The following is a 22556-nucleotide window of genomic DNA, read 5'->3' on the forward strand; positions in this document are numbered from 1 at the left end:
GAACATTATTAAATGTAATTTGTTTGTTTAAATTCAACATAAATAAATAGTTTGCAACTTAGTTTTTCAGTGATGCTCAGATGTAGTCCAGCTATATTTCAGTGACTTCTTTTAATCATATTTTTATCACTTGGCAGGAAATAAGATGTTTTTCACCTCAAAGTAGGTGGTGGTCAGCTCACTGCACACACTACACTTCAGTTGCATGTGTATAAATGTGGCTGTGTTTGTTTCTCAGTAATAATTTAGAAGGCACGCGATGTGTCATCAGAATAATTTCTATTAATCAGGAGGAGAGTTATTAACAGTTAACTTGGGTATTGTGAAGTTAACATGTTGCGTTTTAAACCTCAAACTTGCACTTTATTATTAAGTTGTTATTTATTATTTGTTATATAATTTGAGTGGTGCCAATTTGCTTATATCTGATGTACCTGATGTATTTGCTGATGTATTAGGACTAGTTAGATCTGTAAAATGCTAAAAATATATCCCATATTATAGTCAATATTATTCATATTCTTTAAATGAACGTGTTAATTGTATGAATTTGTGTTTCAATTGCATTATGTACAATAAAGATGCTACTGGGGTATTTCAAGCATTTTTGTGCAGGAAGTTTGGTGTTTTTGCTTTTTTTAAATAAAATTTTAATTATTTTTTTAGTAATTGGGCCAACCCAAATAATTAGATTTAAACCAAGAAAAGTGGTTTGCGAGTAGAACCAAAACATTCCTGAGGATTATATGCTGTGTAAAACAGTTTGTTGTTTTCATTTCAAAAACTGTCAACGATCTCTAAATCGCTCATTTGATTGGATCATATCAGTCAACCCTCCCTTTTTGCTAGGATTGTCCTGTATTTTACCGTTCTATCCAGCCATCATCTCTTTCAAGTATTTCCCTGTATTTCCCTCATATGTTTAATCTCTTAATGAAAAGTGAAAGTGATCGAAGAGCCAATCTCAAACGTGATATAATTGCAAGAGAATTCTGCTTTCTCTTTATTTTAGCTTGAAAGCTCATTGAAATTAATATAAAAACGGTCAGATTCGCATAATTTTTTTTTTCCGACATTAAAGTAATGCGTCGACCATCACCCTGCAACCCCTGAATCAGTCAATTCATGTATCGGTGCTGACTGATGGACACACTCTGTATAAAGACACGATCAGCTTCTATAAACTTGATTTGAAGAGGAGCCAAAGTGGACACTTTGGGATTTGGGTGTGATTTTAAACAGAAAACGAAGATTTTAAAACCAGTTTTACATCAGTCCCTGCAGTTCTATAGGTTAACAATGTTACACATATATTTCTTGGCCAGTGGTCACAGGCAATATAGTAATCTTGCAGACAATGACAGGTTAACTGCTATCCTTGGCATTTGTCAGATAATTAAAAAAGGGTTTACAGGTGACTTCGAAGCCAGCAATGCTATAAGAAAGATTGTGCCCAAGTCTCTCTAAATATAAAGTGCAAGAAAATTCTGAAAGCCAGGATTTAAAAAAATGGTTTTGATGTCTTTTTCCATAGACAAAGATTATTTTTTTTGCCATCACCATTCCACATTGGACAGCTTATTCAATTTGATGACTGAACAACTGAAGACACTTAAATGCTTGTATTTGTTGTATTTGCAGCAGCTCTGTGATGCTCGTCCACAACTTCATCCATTGGGTTAAATTAGGCTGCCCAGTATCTGTTTTCAGTCCGTTACAATCACAGACAGGCAGTCAGGCAGCGCAATACAGAGAGTGAATCAAAGCGCATCAAATGATCGGTCATTAAAATGGGGGAAAATAAATAGAATAACATATATACTTTTATATTAGACACGCATCTTGCAGCAGCTCCACACCCACAACTTCACGCATTGGGTTAAATTAGGCTTTACAGTCTCCTTTACTTCCACTGTTTCTTTTCAGCGGAGGGAACTCAACCAACCTCGTGACGTCAGACACAGCGACATTCCAAGATGGCTGCACCGTAGGTCTAAAATTTATAGTAAAACACGCCGTTTTCAGTTAAATGCTTACATTAATCGAGTTTGTTTAATATATTTTTATTTAAGTGGAATCCAATGTACAAAATAAGGTAAACTTGACTGAGTGCTTCATTTCCACTTTAACCCTAGAATAATGAAGCCGATGTACTCCTTTATATTGGATTAGTTGGCGTCTTGAGTTAATAGAACATGTATTAATGACCTTGATAGACTTCTACCAGTGCTCAATGGTAATTTCAATGCCTAAATCTTTCTCTCAGGAATCTTTCAAGTACAAGGTAGATTTGTTGAACTGATTAGTAAAAACAAACACAAATAATTTTGTCTTAAATGAGCATAAACGGTTACGAAGTAATCGAATGCTTTTATTATTTGGATACTTAAATAAGTGCCACCTCTGTTTTCAAACAGAACAGTGCAGAGCAACGAGAGATTCGCTACGTTTCACCAAATAACTGTAGAAACTTTAATCAATATTTAAATACAGTAAATAATTTAACAAGATTTTATTACTTGATTTAATTTCTGTATAGAACATTAATTTGAATAGGCTAACCTTTTATTTAATTTCCAACAATTTCTAATGTTTGCTATGTATTCTATCATTTGAAGCTAATTTCCTCCCCATAATTGTAACGCCTTCAACCAGGCTTATATATCCTGTATTTTTACATCCCAATGTTGACAGGAATGGATGAGATTAAAACTTTTTAAAATAGGGATTCACTGGTCATATGTGCTAGTAGCACACTGAGGACATCAGCTAGTTACAAGAGTTAAAGCAAAAAATGAAAAGAGTAAACTAAAAATAAACTGACTTGCTTTGTTGGTCAGTGTGGACACAAATATATTAGTTGTTATTTTACAGTTATTGTGCTTGGTGTGAAAGGGCCTTTATTCAGACCATCAGACCAGGTACAGCTCATTCATTTTCTTTTCGGCTTAGTCCCTTTATTAATCAGGGGTCGCCACAGCGGAATGAACCGCCGACTTATCCAGCATATGTTTAACACAGCGGATGCCCTTCCAGCCGCAACCCATCACAAATCGGTTCCTAAACTGACAATAGCACTAGCATTAAACTAGTGCCCAGTTTATGCTGGTGGAAAAGGGGTCTATAAAAAAAGATGGGGCCACAGCTTAATGACAATAGAAACATGTGGTCCCAAGACAGAGATCTACTGATGGAGGCCACAATCCACTGAGAGCCCTCTAATCCCATAACCCAGTGTTGCCTAGTAACAGCCCCCGTGGAAAATACTATTAGCATAAATAATTAACAATAAAACTGAATATTAATGACAGTGACAGATGATAAATGACAACATGGTGTATTGCAGAAGCCCTCAGAACAATTGCTCTTGCCCCCTGGGTGTCATCTTTAGTGGGACACGAACATAGTATGAGATTAGCTATCTGAGTGACTTCTGCAGAAAAATATATACAAAAATCAAGCCTCTGGCTGTATGTGGTTACAAACATAAATCTTTAGTCATTAGTACTATTGTGCAAAAGCTGTATCAGAAGCTATAGTGGAAATGGTGAGCGATGCAAACAGCAGGCCAGACAATAGCCATGAGGCATGAAGCATGGAGACATGAGAGGTGTGACCTGTATGTATTACAGTAATGTACTGCCCCCTAGAGGAGCACTGTGGCATAGCAAGACAGAGCTAACCTAAGAAGAAAAACTGGTAAAAACATTTTAAAAAAACTTTGAGCTTTATAGAAAATTTTCACAGATATTAATTGAGAGATAAACATACTTGTGACCGTTGTTCCAAAAAATTACAATATCAATATTTTATCTTAATTTCTTTGCACTGGGCTTCTAGACTATAATGTTGTTTCATATTTTTGTAACAAAAATAAATAAATACTGCTTATGTCACCACTAATAACAACAATAATAGCTACACGATGGCTCAGGGATTAGCACTGTGCCCTTACAGCAAGAAGGTCACTTGTTCCAGCCCGGGCTGGGTCAGTTGGCATTTCTGTGTGGAGTTTACATGTTCTCCCCATGTTCGAATGGGTTTCCTCCGGGTGTTCAGGTGAATTGAATAAACTAAATTAGCCGTAGTTTATGAGTGTGAATGAGTGTATATGGATGTTCCCCAGTACTGGGTTGCAGCTGGAAGGGTATCTGCTGTGTAAAACATTTGCTGGATAAGTTGGCAGTTCATTTTGCTGTGATGATCCCTAATGAATAAAGGGACTAAGCCGAAAAGAAAATGAATGAATGGTATTAAAATTTACAGTAACACTTTATTTTGATGGTCCATTCGAGTATTAGACTGTCTGCTTAATATCTGTTGACACTGCTGCTAAACAGACATTTAACTGACTATAAGAAACTTTGCAAGTACATGTCAACTTGCACTAACCATAACCTAACAGTCTACTCGTAATCTAATGAGAACTAAGTGGCATGTAGATGCAATGTGACTTAAATTCAACAAACTGACTTAAATTTTTGTATTGGGTTTCTAATCTAAAATATTTCATATAAACTATACAGCAATATGGGTTAAAAAGTAAAAAAAAAAAAGTTAGAAGTTTAACAGGCTAAATAAATTGGTAATATATAAAAAAAATTCATCAGTAGATTATGAATAACAAAACTATTAATAATAAACCAAATCTGTGACATTATTTACCTCTGCATTTTTTAAATTATAAAAGGTCCTTACAGGCCTAATACCCCCATAAGTGGTTACATTCTATCGTCAGTGTGAATAGAATAACTTTTGCATAGATTGTAATTATGATTTTTCTTTTTTCGTATGATTATTGACATGTGCAGCAACCAACAAAATTAATTACAGCAACCTAGACCACACAGAACCTAAAAAGGTACACTTTCAAATTCGAGTTTACAAAAAACTCTTTTGGAGGGGTTTATTTATAACACAGACAGCATATACTATTATTTTAATCACTTTCGACAGTGTTTTATGAAAATTTAATTGTATTCAATGATACCAAACTTGCATTTACACCTCTACCTGTGGATTTGGGAAGCTTTTGAATTTCACAAAATCCAGGCGTAAAGCCTTAAAAAAGCACTTGAATTTAAGAGATCCTTCAAAATCTAGAGGATCGTTGCATTTTATATCCTTTAGGTCTATTATTTTTATTTTTTTATAACAAGAAAGCTTCATCAACTAGCATTTATGTCACTGAATAGTGTGTTTGCCTTTACACATGCAAAAGAAGTTGACAGGATGTGACTTGCAGGCCTCAGTTGAGCTGAGGTGACTCTCGCAGTCAGAAGTTTGCACACACACTGGCAACTTTCGTTTATATATGCGACTAAAAATACAGCAGTGACATCACGGTGACATCATCACTTCAAACACTGCTTCCTGGTACAAAGTTTACCTTGCAAGGCCAGGCTGACATTTCCTGATTAGCATTTGAGGTGGAGTCAGACTCGCACACACTGACACCGCTCGCCCCGTTATGCAACTATTCTTATCAGTGTTGGCAAACATCAAGATTCCTTCAAAGCATGTGTGTGATTTATGGAAATGAAGACATTTACAACCCCACTAACATTATTCTGTCATGTTTTTTGAAACCATTGTCTGATCCTTTTAGCAAACATGACCTAACAACAACAACAAAAAAAAAGGCTACGATGCAATCAATCTTAGTATCAATTGCTGCACAGAATGATAAATTAAAGACACAGATATAAGACGTTATATGTCACTAAAAGGAGCCACAGGAACATCCAACCCACACAGGATGCATGTAGCATTTGTGAAATAAAAACTGAAAATGCTTGACATCTAGCATAGCGATCAAAGTACCACAACGGTCTGGAAAAACAGCTTTTGTGATGAGGGAAACAGCTTTAACGGCAAATTTTTATCTCGGCAAAACAAACCCAGGGTGACAATTGTGGTCGCGCAGCGTATTCCTGTAAAATAAATCTAATTCACTAAAATGAAAACCCCCCATTTCCTGCTAATCGCTGCGTGCATACCTCTTATGCTGCAACCTTATAACCTGAAACCACAACTGTAGTTCGTCACGCTAGTTTTATCTTGGCTGAACATATTTATGTTTAAACGTAGATCTGTCAACTAGAAAACTCTGCTCTTATATGACAGCCAGCCTTCAAAGCAGAGATGCGCAAACTAGGGCCTGCAGGCCAATGTTGGCCCATGGTAACTTTTGATTTGGCCAGCCATTTCATCTGAGAAGAGAGGACGAATTATAGGGAGGGTTTAGATTATTATTTCAAATCTAATGTAATATTTTGTTTGTTTTACTGTTAAAACGTAAGTGAAATGAAACGTTTCAATTACATTACTCAGATTTACTTGAAAAGCATAAATGATGGGTTGTGAACATCGCAGAGACTTTGGTGAGCAAATCAAGGCATAGTTATAATTTTAAAAGATATACTGAATTAGTTCATATGATTATTAATGTTTTTTTATATATTTTTAAATATTCTGAAATAATTTAAGAAATTACTCATTGCAAATTTTACGTAATATAGTTTAGTATATTAACCACTTTATACAAAAAGGTTTGGGCATCCTTGATTTAGAGAAAAAGCCACCGGCCATGTTTAGATGTTCTGTCAACATTTAAAGTGTTTAAATACTGAGCCCACAACTTTGGATTTGGTAAGATACCAGAATCTATGACATAATCAGAGTATATACAGGAATCAGAGGGTGAAATTCAATCCCTTTTAAGACCTATTTTAAGACCATATAACCACTTTTCAACTGGAAACACTGGTAAGATTCTAACTGGCAGTATATTTACTAAATTAAAGTATGTAAGAAACTAATCCAAAACTAAAACCTTATTTATATATTGAATAAAAATGTATTAAATCTAGCTAATTCAGCAGGTGGGCTCCTATAGAACTGCAGAAATAATGGTGTTCCCTTGGTTACTGCAGTAAACAAATCAGCATTATTTACATTTACATTTAGTCATTTAGTAGACGCTTTTATCCAAAGCGACTTACAAATGAGGACAAGGAAGCAATTTACACAACTATAAGAGCAACAATGAATAAGTGCTGTAGGCAAGTTTCAGGTATGTAAAGTCTAAAAAGGAAAGCATTAGTAATTTTATTTTATTTTTATTTTTTTTGTAGTTAGTGGAGGAGTCAGAGAGGGAGTTTCATATTAGTAAGGAAAGTGGAGACTAAATGGTTGAGTTTTTAGTCGCTTTTTGAAGACAGCGAGTGACTTTGAAGTTCTGATGCAGTTAGGGAGTTCATTCCACCAACTGGGCAGATTGAGCGCGAGCGTTCGGGAAAGCGTTTTCTTCCCTCTTTGGGATGGAACCACGAGGCGACGTTCATTCACAGAACGCAAGTTTCTGGAGGGCCTATAAATCTGCAGAAGTGAGAGCAGATAAGAAGGGGCACAGCAAGAAATCGCTTTGTAAGCAAACATCAGTGCTTTGAATTTGATGCGAGCAGCAACTGGCAGCCAGTGCAAACGAATGAGTAGCGGTTAAGGATTTCATTGATTTCACAAACTACACAGCATAATAATATTCGCAAACTTAATTCAGGCAAACTTTAGAATACAACTATACATTGCATAATCAAAAATAAAAAAATCTAAATTTAATACCTTGCAAAATAGCATTTGAATTCTTAATACTTTTTAACAATATTAATAATTCCTTACATTTATATAGTGCATTTATGGGCACTCAAAGCACTTAACACAAAGGAGGACCTCCTTATCCACCACCAGTTTAAGGGGCTAGAATTTCTCCACATTGTCTTATCAACTTTTAATACTTTTTAAGACCCTGCACACACCCTGATAATACTAAAACTGTTACAATAGGTAGTACAGTAGGTCATCCGGGTACTTCTTACATATTGTTTTTCGAATACTATGAACTCGAACATACTACTCGGCTTGCATACTGTTTTTAATCAGACTATATAGTATGAAAGTATGCGATTTTGGACACAGCTACGCAGTTTAAGTCTAACCAGGACTGCGAGCACAGCAACTGCAGGATATAGGTATAAGTTATAAGCGCAATTATCAAAAACTGTGGGTATTATCTCCAGATGGATGTACAATGAACAAAATATATACATTGTATTAATGCAGCTATTACAAGTTGTATTAATGCATCATGCAGTGACCATTTTCCTGTGAAAATTTTGTGAGTTCTTGAAAGTAAAACGGCATGAAGTAGCTAGAGAGCATGTTGCGACATCAGTGCAGGCACTCGGTGAATAAGCCTCAGAGCTTCTCTCCTGAACGGCAGGCCTTATAAGGCAGAAGAGGAGATTTGCGGAGGATCTGATTGGGGGGCTGCTTGTTCTGGAGGAGCATGAGCATGAATGAGCCTCAGGGGGAGAACAGCACACCCACAGCATGTACTAACACACACACAAACATCCCTGAGCCACGGCTACACATCATACAGCTACACCACAAAAGAGTTCGAAATAAAACGCTCAAGACTTCAGGGTTCGGCTTGTGATGAGACGTGTTAAAAGGCAAGGCTGAACAAACACTGCTTACTATAATCTCATGTAGGTCGAGCATGCAGCATGTCTGAATCTGGGCAATGGAATGTGGGAAAGAGTGGAATATATACTAAATACACACCCTGGCATTTAAAAGGTGGGGCCAGTAAGACTGCAGACAAAAGAAATCATTAATTTAAGTGAGCAATGCATTCAATTGATCAAAAATGACAGCCAAGACATTAATATTGGAAAGTTATGAATTCTTCGATATATCATTGTGTTCAACAGAATAAAGAAACCCATAACAGTTTGAAACCACCTGAGGGTGATTTTTAGGTGAACCTTAACCCTAATCTAAATGATAATTCTAGACCGAAAGTGGAACCTAAAATTAGGAATGCGCTTGACTAAAAACCAAAAAAATGCTTGGCGATAAATTTTTATTAACGCTTTTAAAAAATAATATTTATTATTAACTTAAATTACACTGATTTAACAAAAGCCCAAGCCTATAAACTGAATGGGAATAACAGATTTAAGATGTTAACAAATCTCACAGATTGCGCTTTTTAACGTAAAACAGCAGCAGCAAGTTGGACATTATAAAAGTTACATTAAAATAAACTAAATCTGTCATTACATGAAGCTTGCGTGCAAAATCAAGAGATCTGGAAAACATGCTGCAGCTGCTGCAGTCTATCAAAGCCATTCTGAAAAACATGGTTGCGTGGAAAATAAACATTGCAAACACAAGCCAGTCCATTGAGCTAAAAAAAGGGAAAAGTTGGCAGATCTGCATGTGAAAGCAGCGACTAACCCAATCTCAGAGAGAAAAACAGCATTTTTTGAAATGTGCAAAAGCTAAATAAAAAAAGAAAACAATCTGGGTCAAATATGAACTGTACTACATTTCAAATTCGAAGAATCTGGGTCTAGCCAATGAGCATGTTGGATTCACTATGAGGGGTGGAGCCACAAAGGCAGTGGAGAGGGAAAAGTGTGTCAGTTATACAACTTTTTATCTTCACTGAGGGAAAAAGAGTGAAAGAGAAGGGCAGAGGAGAGGACGTCTCCTCGCCACTGAGCACAGGAACTTGAGGGCACGCATCCAAGAGACAAAGAGGAAAACCTGAAATATGAGCAGTCAAGCCATTAACAGGGCACTGGAATTCTGGAGCTTTCCACAGCCACCGACAAATGTGGGTTAGACAGCTGCAAACTTCTACTTACATAATGATAAAAGCATGCAGGCACATTAAACCGCCAAACAATCAGACAAAGATTACCATCAATATTCAGAATACAGGTCCAACAACATGGCTTTTATTAAGGCACATTTACACCAAGCAACATAACTATAAATAAAATGATAAAGGTGAAGTTCAATAAATGGTTCTAAATGTAAAACAACAGCAGATATAATGATGAAAATGTAAATTAACAATATCATTGGGATTATTTTGAGAACTTTTTTATTTAACAAAACTAATAAGTGATAGACCACTGGCAGCCAATCAGAATCAACTGAAATATGAAGGGTTTGTGGAATTTAAAACTACGTCATTCTGGAGATGCTCTGCTTTATGTTAAGCGCTTTTTGCAAAACTTAAGTGGTTATACCATGGGGAAAATTATAAAAATACATAGAAGTTTAGTCAATTGAGAACCAGTTCTCATTTACAATGATGACCTGACCGAGAGGAAACATAAAAATCAGATATGAAGCAGCAGAGACACAACACCATAATAATCTCACAGATGCAGATAATAACAACCAGGGACAAACTAAAAACAAGCACAGTCATCTTGTACTATTAACAGGATTGAATTTCTAAAGGATGAAAGTGGAATATAAGTGTTGAGCTTTAAGATCTGCTGCAGATGATTCCCTGCATCAGCAGCAGAAAACTGAAAAGAGTAGCGAGCAAATGAACTGCGAACTATGGGTATACAAAGGTTAATAGAACTACTAGAAGTTGACATGTTTTCTGAATGTTAAGAAAGCAAGTACATCATTGAAGTATTAAAAATAAAATTACCTCAGATGTCCAGTGCTAGTTTCAGCTTTTTTGTGTTGCCTCATCAGAAAATGTTGTGGAAAATAGTTGGTTTAATTTGGCTACACTGACTTTGATTCGCTCAAATTCGCTTGAAATAAAGATTGACTGATCAGATGCACTGGTAGCACACTGAGCTCATCTGCTGCTTGCAAGGGGGTAATGGCGAATAAACATCATGAACTAAAATACACAGATTTTTATCATTTATCAGTGTAGATGGATGCAAACATATTTGTCATAATACTTAAGAAGTAATCATGCTTGAAGTGATCGGGTCTTTAGAGTACAAATTGTTGTGTAATGGACTTTCCACAGCAATAATGAACAATAATCTGAAAAGTGTTTCTTTAGGAAGTTTTTTGGAAAGACAATCTCAAAACATTCACCCTTCATGCACATCTAAAAGAAAAAAAAAAAAAAAATTACGCTGCAATATAGATGCCAGGCTAGTCACTTTGTAAAGAGAAACTAAACACCTACACATACAGTCCAGTAGTCTTAACATTGTTGTTTTGATTGTCAAACAAAAAAATAAAATATGTTCATCATTTATCTGTGCTCACCATACTTTCAAAGCAAAATCAACTATTTTAAAGGTGCTGTATATAAGGTTTTGACTCTTCTAACGCATAAAACCACCATAATATGTTAGCAGATATTTCAGAATCATGCTAAGTGAACATTTTTGTTTATATGAAAAACAATGCTAAAGTCCGATATTCTGCTTTGAAAATGGGCGTTCTGTGCTGAAACGCTGTCTTTGTTTTGGTTCTTTTAAACCGCCCAATGCCAGTTTAGCCAACTATATAACAGCACCACGGGTTGCCTCGTTGGAAAACTGCATATTTAGTTCATTTATTCATGCATTCAGTCAGTCAGAAAGGCTTTCAAAGCATGCATCTACGAAATGCGGCCTCCAGTGGACAGTAGCAGACTGCGAAATAAGATGCAGATTCAGAGTTCCACATGAGGTTATTAATTAGCAAATAATATAAATATTACCAGCGTAAAGATTAGGTGAGCAGGTTACATTTTAACCATGTGTCCTAAAAACACGCTGCATGACGAGATACGCAGTAATAAGCAATTTGGCCGAAAACAAAAATTTAAACACAGCCATTCAGAAGAACAGAATTTGCACTCACTCATGAAATGGAAAGGTTTATAATGTAATTAATACATATTACACCTCTTTAACATTATTAAATGCAGATGCTGAAATCACTGATGTGTGTTTAGTTCTAAAGTTCAATTTCAGAGGGTTTATTTTATTTTCAAGATCTAAGGTGAACGATCTGCTGCTGCTTTCAGCAGTATGGCAATAAATGTCATATAAAATGGCATTAAAAACGCACATAATTAGCATTTAGCACTAAATAAAGCACATGCGGTGTCCCTAAGGTGATCATTGTCAGTTTTCTGTTGTTTAGCTGCAAGAAATACAAGCCACATTCCTTGACTGCACATATTTTGCACCTAAAAGTCAAACTGTCTTTCTTTCATAGGAATTTTTTATAATGAGGATTGTGCCCAAGCAGCTTAACATAAATGAAGAATAGAGAATAAAAAGCCATAATATTTCAGAATTGTGGAATCATTCCAACATATCGGGCAGGCAGCATAGTTGTGGTAAAACCTGGTTAAATATAACACAAATGTCACTTCTGAAGTTTAATTCAGTTCAATTTAATGCAAATGTCACCGTTCAAGGATGAGCAGCTCCATCAGCCACAACCAATCAAAAGAGAGGTGAATTTATTGGAATTTTATAAATCTGACCACAGCTTCAAAAATAAGTCTATCCCTTTATAAACCAAATTACATTGGGGGAAAAACAAATCCCCCAAATGACTAAATTTCAGTGGAACAGTTGCCAAGTTAAATGTTATAGTTTCAATTTCTATAGAAGTACAGTGTGCCATCACATTTCTAGAGAAATCAAAACAAAGCCTTATTATGACGAAAAAAGATTTTTCACCATTTGACCTTTAAAAAAAACACATCTGTTTAGTAACAGCTCAGATGTTTAACCACCAAGCCGCAGCACCGTCTGCACTTTTCAGACTATAATACACCCATTATCAGGCAGGCGGTTGTCTTTTTAGATCTATCCATCTACAGAAGAAGTTTGTTCCCAAGAAGCACGGCTTTGGAAAAGTCCACACGATGCTGGCCAAGTCATAAGAGCTCAGTTCTTCATTTCGAAAGGAATGTCAAACTGAGTGCCAGGAGGAGGAAGTGAATCTGGGTCACGTTATGAAATCACACTAACACAACTGTTTTCAATTTCCCCCATATCCAGTCCTGTAACTCCACCATTGGGAAGTAGCACAGGAGAGGAAAATGGAGGTCCTGCCTGATGGCACACTTAATCTATCAGTGGTGTCGAGAGGAAGGCCAAAGACGTGGGCGTTCTCTTGCTCCCAATCTCCCGCCCTGCTGAGAGCTGCTGCACAAGTGTGAGGCGGAATAATCAGCAGCAGATGTGAGGCAGAATAAAACTGCATAGGCTTTGCAGAACAAGAGCGCCACCGAGAGGACAGCAGGTGTATGACAGAAAACGAAAATACCAGATCACAGGGCAATGTCTTCTAAAGACGATACCATGAAAGTGAAAATTCACAACTTTTATTTTTAATGTAATAGTTATTATGAAAAGCATTTATTATTTTGAATTATTTATGCATGCATTTGTTTTTGTTTTTTTGTATTTAAAATCACATTCTCTCAATCTATTTTAAACCATTTCCTACGGCAACTGCAACGAAAATTAAATAAAAAATAAGTGATGATGGCGGCAACTATTATAAAAATATACTGACATTTTTTTTGACTAATAAAATCAAGACAAGAACGTGATTGGGGGATGTGTTTTGGTAAATTTCCAATCAGAATTTAAGTTTTGGTCTTTAATGGAAAAGCTATATTCTATACTTTAACGAGACTGTTTTATTTACTTTTAAGTTAGAATATTTGGTATTAATATTTGTATACGATATTTTAATTAAGTTACACTTAAATTAAACCAAATATAGTTTAGTCAACTAAATCTAAAGTAGATAAAATTTAGTCAACTAAAACTAAACTAAAACTATCTGGTTTGATTCAGAAGACTACAATTAAAATAGAATTTTAGTCAAAAGACTAAGACTTAAACTAAATTAAAATTTGCTGTCAAAATTAACACTGATTACAATATTGCCATGGGTAATTTACTTTTAAAAAAAACATTTCATATTAACCCTTTGAGGTCCTAGAAAATATTTTTTTTGGCCCACATCATGGATTGAATAATACTGACACAACTCTGATAAATATTAGTAAGTAGTAGTAGTAGTACTAATTTAAATAATAATGATAACCTATAGATAAAAGGTCAACCAGGTGGTTATGATGCCTGTTAAAGGGTTAAATAATGCATTTTATTTTTGTTTACAATTTAAAATGACCTTATTATAACGAAATATAAACAATCCCTCTTATAACACAATGGAGCTGAACACACCAGTGAGTCTGTACCAGTCTTTGCCCTTATTTTCTCACTGATGTCTTCTGCATTGTGCATTCTGCACAGTGGTCATTAAAAAAAGTCTGATTCATTCACAACATTTAAATAAAACATTTAATTTGAGTTTGCTTTTTTGTAGCTTCACAATAAAACAAACAAGCGAATGGTTACGTTAATTATTAATGCATAAAAGGGATTCTGTTCAACCCATGGCCATAATTCTCCCTTTCTTATCAGATGAAAAGATGGGCCAAACTAAAGGTTACCATGGGTCAACTTTGACCTTAAGGCCCTAGTTTGGGCATCTCTGGTTTTAGCTTCAAACACAGCAAGGTTTGCTTCAACAACTCAAACCTGAGCAGTCTGCATCACAAGTAAAACGCTGTACAAAGTGTGTTACTGACTTTTTGGAGATAAACAGGCAAGCATGTTCGATTACAAACACTAGATGAAGTTAAGGCCTTTTGTCAAATTTACTTGGTCGTTTTGCAAAGTTATTTCCAAAATACATTCCTGTATTTGGCAATAATATGCACCTGTAAATTTCATTAGGATGAAAATGAACAAAAGTTGTTGGCGTAGTGTTCACCTTACACAGAAGCTGCAGTCAAACATATTTTTTTTTCAGTAACATTTTTGCCATTTCAAAAAAATATGTTTTTTTTATATTTTTCCATTGAGCTTCTGATGAAAATGTGAAATATAATGTGAAAATGTAATTTACTGGAAGTTTCATGGAAGATAGCACTGTATTAAAGTGTTTACAGTATGTCATCAAAGCACGGCAAGTTGTACATGCGGCAGTTAAACGTTCACTAGAACACTTAGTTCTGCAAACGCATTCAAATCAAGACTCAATTTTTTATATGCACCCTGTTTAGTTGAGGCAGTATGGATTTCACACCTTAAGGCTGAGCGCAACATTATAAAGCAAATCTGATCTCTGCATATAACATGGTCAGACCACAACAATACATCTTTTGGCATTCTGCTCACTACTACACTCTTCCTAATCTTCTTGTTTTCTTGTAAAAAAAAAATAAATGATTGAACTTAGCATCATCCCATCTCCTTTTTTGGCATTTCTCTAGACTGAACTTTTTTTATTTATTTATTTTTTTTACTTGATGTGACTTATCAATACAATCTCTTTTCTCAGACACCAAAGATAAACACTTTGCATCCATTTTCTTCAGGAACACTTTTTAAAACAGCTCATTGTGTTTTAGCGCTACCAGTCTAGTCTTATTGCAGCAGCTCCGACCCATTCTTGCCTTTTAACTGCACAGACTTTATATAGCATTGAGGGATTTCTAAACATGCATTTGATTTCAGTTCATTTTAATAAAAGAATTATTTGAACTGCAGTTTATCAGGAAAGAAGTACCAAAATGTTTAAAAACAGCAACATTGAAATTATTTTGAATTTGTTTTAAATTATGATTACAAGAGTATATTGTCCTTCAGTCAGTCTGAAATTTTAGTAATTCAGGTCAAAATGCTTTGTATTAGTTTTCTTAATTTACATCATGATCAGCTGTATGACACAAGACAGAGTGCTGTTTTATGAGCATGGAATGTTCATTAAACAAAAGAGTATGAATAATTCTTAAGCAAAATCAGATTATTGTATCATTAATTTCCACATATCATGTTTTATTTTTTACTATTTAATGCACAAAAATATCAATTATTATTAGTCAATTATTGCAAATGAACTCAACATTACCAGTGTGAATCATTACATCATTATACCAAAGCATTACTTTGGTCACTACATTCACCCAAAAGGGCAACCCTAACCTAACACTATGTTTAATTCCTAACCACTAAAGACAACCGCTATTTATCAACATCTAACAAGTGGAGAATAATAATGCAAATGTATCTGCTTCAGAATTACAGTAACTCAAAAAATACTTTACAGTGCAGGCCTTCCGCATTTGTTTATTATTTAAACGTGACTGAGGCTCAAATACAGAGGGAAAGAGATAAAAGTGGAGGTTGTCAGACAAAAGGAAAGATAGCCCTGACAAAACGCAGACCACTCTAGCATTGCTTTTGGGCCTGTTGAGAAAGTAGCTGTGAGTTCAGAGTCCTTGACGTGTTCGGCCTGTCAGCTGAAATTCACTAACGCACAGACGGACTGACAGCTCTTGGAGTCCTGGCACTGCCTGACACATTCCTCACAGCCAAACACTGATAAGACTGAGACAAAACATCAAACGTACTTGTAACCAGTGTTGGAGAAGCTACCATCAAACTTGTCAAGCAAATGAACTGCTCTTGGAAATAATAAAGGCAACATTTAAAGCAATCTAAAATCTCCTTTTAAATACAAACAAACAAACATAAAACACATCCGATTATAAGTTTGAATTTAACCCATTTTGATTCATTGAAATTTGTGTCACAATTTTTAAAGATCATTACTTTTTATGACTTCTTTTAGGCATTGGACAATTTACTGCGGTTTGGAAAAGTAAAGGTTTGAGAAAAAAAAAAAAAAACGCAAAAAAGTTTGTTATACTGTTCATACAGTATATACAGTTAGGTCCATACATAATTGGACATCGACACAATTACAGAATTTTTGGCTCTATAAACCAACACAATTGATTTGAAATTAAACGAACAAGATGTGCTTTAACTGCAAACTGTCAGCTTTAATTTGAGGCTATTTGCATCCAAATAAGGTGATTGCTGTAGGAATTACATATGTTACATATGTGCATCCCACTTGTTAAGGGTCCAAAAGTAATGGGACAGAATAATACACCCAATAATACATGCCCATGCCATGACACTACTACCACCATGCTTCACTGCTTAGGATCAGGAACTGTTCCTTTCCTTCTCCATACTCTTCTCTTCCCATCACTCTGGTACATATTTTAGAGCAATGATCACAATACTTTGATACCGTGATATTTTTATCCAAGGTTATCATACCATCAGAATCTTACACCGGCCCATGCCTACTTCTTATAAGCTAAATATTCAATCTATTTTTAAGATCTCCTAAGTTTATTAAAGCTGAATTAATTGATTCAACAATATGGTAACTAGTAAGCTTTAATAATAAGAAAACTATGTGAAATGTTATTATTAAACTAATTCTGTTCCATGTGAAACCACTTTAAAATGTCAATTATTCAATTTATAATAAAGTTAAATTTGTCATAAAACGTTGTGCTTACTATCTGCTTAGGAACCACGGTATATTTTTCAGTTTTCTTAGATAAATATTATTAAAGTTTTTTTTGCAACTTTTGCAAAGAAAGAAAGAAATTTTACTAGCCATAAAAACTTTTAAAACTATAACTCAATATTTTTGTAATTTTAAAGGTCCCGTGGAGAGCTTTGAAATGTGCATTTTTATTCAATGTCTGACATGATCTTAATCGAAACACGAAGAGAGGGTGGGGCATAGTGTAAACTCTCAACAGCATTTTGTTTTTATTCAGAGCTGTGGTAGTGAGAGTGGTTTCAAATAAAAAATTTGACAAGCATCTTGAAGGGGGCGGGGCATGTCAGATACTAGAGAGCATTGGTTGGTTATGATTAGATGAGAAACTGTAGTATGGGTTGACGTGACAGGCGGAAGTGATAAACTACAAGCTTTGTTTATATTTTCTAAACACGAATATTGTCACTGTTTTGGAGCACACTTGCTTATAGATAACCTAAAAACGAACAATAGTAACTAATACTAACATTTAAAAAAAACTTTATGTTAATTTCATGGGACATTTAACAGATTTTCCAGACATGGAAAGAGAAAAAAAGAAACGTATTTACTCGGGTTTGCCATGGGAAAATCCTTATCATGTCCTTGGTTGAATTAATTAAACACATTTTGTGTTCCATGGAACATAAACAAAACTACAAACACTAGAATGTACATTGCTTTAAACAATAAAGTCTGTTGTGATGACCACTACAATCAAGATTTTAGTGATAATCAGAGACTTTTATTATATTTCACAAATTAAGAAACCATTTTTTTACCAACCATTTCAATAAGAGGACCGTAAAATGTGACTGATAGCAACAATATACTATTTTGTCACTATTTCTTGACAAAGAAAAGGCTATTACTGGAAAACCAAAAGCTTAATTTAAAAACAGCTGAACTATTACAACATTGCCAAAAACATTAATCCTAGATCAAAAACTCCATGTCATGTACTAAACAATTGACTCTATTCAGCGTGTTTTTTAACCCTGGTTGTGGTTTGTGATTCATATCCTGGGGGTATAATTCACTATTGCCCTGTTATAATTTCCAAAACATCACGAGACGGTGATATACTGGAATACTGATTCATCTAGCGATGAACTTCCCAACCCAGGTTAAGCTCTGTTTGGGGTTCAGAGTGCTGAATATTTATAGCAGACATGATGAATTGCTGTCTCTGTTCTTGCCCTGACCTGACTAATTCTAGCAGAGTAAACGCTGCCAATGAAAAAAAAAAACATTACTTTCACGTCCACTAGCTCATAATGAGGCCCGAGAATGCAAACTACAGACTCTGACCCCTTAAACGGCCCCATGGCGCCACCAAGTGTCTGCTTGGAGGCAAAGAGATAGAAGTGGACGGAGAGCACTAATCCATCCCAGATCATGAGCAGTTTCCTAGAATGACACACAAACACTCATATGTATCCAGAAACTCAGACTAACCTTTCGGCAGCGAGGGTTCGGGCAACTGAATAAAGAAACATCTTTATCCAAAAGTGCTGGGAAGTTACAAAATGGACACCTTGAAAACAAAAAGTGAGCAAAATAATTAGAATATTTTTTAAATCATTTGAAAACTAAAGGACTTTACTTTCTTTTTCTCTAAGAAAATTCTGTTTCTCGTTTAAAACTTATGGGTTACACTTTAGTATAGGGACCAACTCTCACTGTTAACTAGTGGCTTACTACCTGCTTATGATTAAAATATTGGCTGTTTATTAGAACTTAAATATACATATTTTGCATAATCATATTCTACATCCTTTATCCTACCAAACACCTTAACCCCACAACTACCTTAATAACTATTAATATTATTTATAATGATTATGTTTATTTTAGTGCAGACAAATAATCATAATTAAATCGAATCTAAAACAAAAAGTACATAAAAAATTCTTTATGCATGTGTTTTTATTACATATATTTAATAAATATATTGCTGAAGTCAGAATTATTAGCCCCCTGTTAATTTTTACCCCAATTTCTGTTTAACAGAGCAAAGTTTTTTCAACCCATTTCTAATCATAATAGTTTTAATAACTCATTTCTAATAACTGATTTATTTTATCTTTGCCATGATGACAGTAAATAATATTTGACTAGATATTTTTCAAGATACTTTTATACAGCTTAAGGTGACATTTAAAGGCTTAACCAGGTTAACTAGGCAGGTTAGGTTAATTAGGCAAGTTATTGTATAACGAAGGTTTGTTCTGTAGACTATCGAAAAAAATATATAGCTTAAAGGGGCTAATAATTTTGACCTTAAAATGATTTTAAAAATTAAAAACTTCTTTTATTCTAGCCAAAATAAAACAAATAAGACTTTCTCCAGAAGAAAAAATATTATCAGACATACTGTGAAAATGTCTTGCGCTGTTAAACATAATTTGGGAAATATTTTAAAAGAAAACTACAATTCAAAGGGGGGCTAATAATTCTGACTGCAACTGTACATACAAAACATACAAATATGTTTAGTCAACACAAACTATTATTTTGGATGTGATTAATATTTTCCCAGTACTAGTTTATTTATGTAGACACGACATTTTGTTCCACTTTGTCAACACATGACATTAAAGCTCAACTTTAGAAAAAAATTAGAATTTTAAGCTATAATTCACAGTTAATAGAGAGGATTGTACATTAAAATAAAGTGTGACCAAACAATGAGACGGCTTTTAAAGTTCCAGTAGTATAAGCAACTTATCAAGTTAACTTTTCTTAACCTTCCATAAAAGAGCAGCCTAAAAATTCTTTAAAGCATCTTTTTGTGTGTTACACACATAAACAATGTTATGCAGCATTCAATCACTACGGTTTAGGGCTGGAACACACTAGACAATTTTCTACTTGTATTTAAAACCGTGGGAGACCAAAGGCACAGGATTAATTCCACAGATAATAAGTAATAATTACACCACATAATTGTGTGTTTGTGCAAATCGGGCCCATTACGAGGCATAACATTTAAAAGTGTTGAACTCACCTGACCAGTTCATCAGCACAGGTGGCTGCTACGGCCTCCTCTGCCTGTCGCTCGTAATATTTGCACAGAATGTTTTCGGGTAAAACTTTCTCCAGCTCGCTGTTAGGGAAGGAACATGTGCAGTTCCCATCCATACAACTCAACTCCGACTGCAAACAAACACAAGAAACCACTTTGGATTAAAGCTGCAGGATGTAATGAGCTGTTAGAGTGCCAATGGTTACAAACTTCAGTTTTTCATAAACCAAAATACACTGCACTGACAGGCACGGACTACACAATATTTTTGTCTGTTGTAATGGTGACTTAGGAAGATTTTGTGACTTTCTTACTTTGTTGTGACATGTTGATTCTCAACCAATCATTGCTTGCATTTTAAAACCATGTCCATCATGTCACAGAGGAGGCATAACTATTGTTTGACTGTTCTAGAAACAATAATATAAACAAATAATTGCCACTGAAGCGGTGACTTTTTATGGGCTGTTTTGTCAGTCCTTTCATCTATTGCATAATTCCATCTAGCAGCAGTGATTTCACTATCTCATGGAACAGCTTCAGGGCTCATACATGTTTAAAAGGCCTCAAATAAACAATTTTTCAATACTCTTAGTATTACCCACTAAATCACAGAATTTCAATTGTCACCTGCCATTTTAGCCAATAGATGGCAGCACTAGACCACTTATGGTTTGATTATAGCATTTGTAGACCTTTGTTTTTAATTCTTACTATTTAAAGTCATTGGAATTGCAGTTAAAATCCATTTGAATCACATCTTGATGTGGTATAAACTGTTATTCCATTTAAAATCTAATTTAGTCCCAGCCTATTGCTTTATTAATTTACGCATTATATTTTCCAGTTACTACAATCCATCAAGAAATTTCTTTAGGGTCAGCCCTAGATTTTGCGTTGACATACATCTAAACTACCTAAAAGGTTGTCAAATGCTCGAACCCAGTCAATCGCCGTTAGTTGCTTATATTTAGAGGTTTAAGCACGTAGTGCTAAAACCCTATAGTTTTTGTTAGAATTGTTATTAGGGATTCAAACACAAAGCACTGAAACCCTATTATTTTTGTTAGGATTTTTATTATTATTATTATTATTATTATTATTATTACTTTGATTTTACTTCTGCCATAATTGCTATTACCCAACCATAACTGAACCAGTCATACAGAACCAAAAGAGTTTAAACATATGAGACCCTCAGGACACTGTTAAGTATCATCCTAGATCCAGCATAGTTTGGTGTCCACATTACACAATACGAGATAAAAATGATGTTTCTGGATCACCTCTATACTCTACATCAATTCTAAATATATCAATATTCTAATCTGGTATACTAAAACTACACACACAAAACTACACATACATTTACAAATTTGGAGTCAGTAAAAAAAGGTTTTAAAGATAAATTCAGCAAGTTGATTAATAGACATTTATATTGTGACCCACAAAAATAGCCTTAAAGTTCAATTTTGGGTAATTGAGATTTAAGTCACGAAAAATAGGCTTTGATGAAAACTTAAAATCTGGGGGTTATTTTTTTTTAAATTGCTTTTACAATTGCTCAAATAAGTTCGTAGTTATGTATACTACTAATCATACAATTTTGATATATTTATGGTAGGATATTAACATTTTGTTTTACATTACATAATGACTTCTGACATGAAGAAAAAATCTATTATTTTGACTCGTGGAATGTGTTGTTGGCGTTTTCTACAAATATACCGATAAAATTTAAGATTAGTTTTGTGCTCCAGGGTAAGATGAGAATAAGATTTTTTTTTTTAAATTAATTCTTTTTTTTTTTTCTATTCATAAAATTATCTTTAAAAATTGTATCATCCATTTCAGTTTCTTAAGCAGAAAATCAGCATCTGAGACTGGTTTTCTGGAGGATTGTGTAACACTTAAGACCAAAGTAATAACTTCTAAATAGTTTAAAAAAAAAAAAAAAAAACTATCATTTTAAACATAAGCGTGTAACTTTTTTTTTTCGCCCCTTTGATCAAATAAATGCAGCCTTATTATCTTTTTCCAACCCCAAACATTTGATTAACATAAGTACATAAATGCTTTTTAGGTTTCACAACAATTAAAATTTCATTTAAACTGCTTCTATTGTTTGTGATTTGATTTTGTAGTACATTTAGACTATAACCCATTGCACATTCTTTGTAGAACTTGCCTCCGATTATATATCCGAAAGCACATTGTACATTGATTTTGATAACTTAAAATT

At 34.5% G+C, this 22556-nt stretch overlaps 1 protein-coding gene and 2 long non-coding RNA genes across 4 annotated transcripts in view; all 3 read right to left on the reverse strand.

The window, feature by feature from the left end:
• The window catches only part of rnf216 (ring finger protein 216), a 58295-nt gene that overhangs the window by 21279 nt on the left and 14460 nt on the right, over positions 1–22556 (reverse strand). For both annotated transcript variants that reach the window (XM_087245001.1, XM_087245000.1), the window contains exons 12-13: positions 20297–20445; positions 18745–18823 (exon numbers count right to left, since the gene is read on the reverse strand). In XM_087245001.1, the coding sequence (XP_087101127.1) occupies positions 18745–18823; positions 20297–20445 (228 nt within the window). The remainder of the gene's footprint in view (positions 1–18744; positions 18824–20296; positions 20446–22556) is intronic.
• On the reverse strand, positions 7250–12833 carry LOC147845978 (uncharacterized). Its single transcript, XR_015481124.1, has 2 exons — positions 10096–12833; positions 7250–7713 (listed from the first exon to the last, which is right to left on the reverse strand). It is a non-coding gene; the product is annotated as an uncharacterized LOC147845978 (long non-coding RNA).
• On the reverse strand, positions 13240–15216 carry LOC147845979 (uncharacterized). Its single transcript, XR_015481121.1, has 2 exons — positions 13544–15216; positions 13240–13477 (listed from the first exon to the last, which is right to left on the reverse strand). It is a non-coding gene; the product is annotated as an uncharacterized LOC147845979 (long non-coding RNA).

This window comes from Danio rerio, chromosome 3 (assembly GCF_052040795.2).
Source record: "Danio rerio strain M-AB ecotype USA chromosome 3, GRCz13ab, whole genome shotgun sequence".
NCBI classification, from domain to species: Eukaryota; Metazoa; Chordata; class Actinopteri; order Cypriniformes; family Danionidae; genus Danio; species Danio rerio.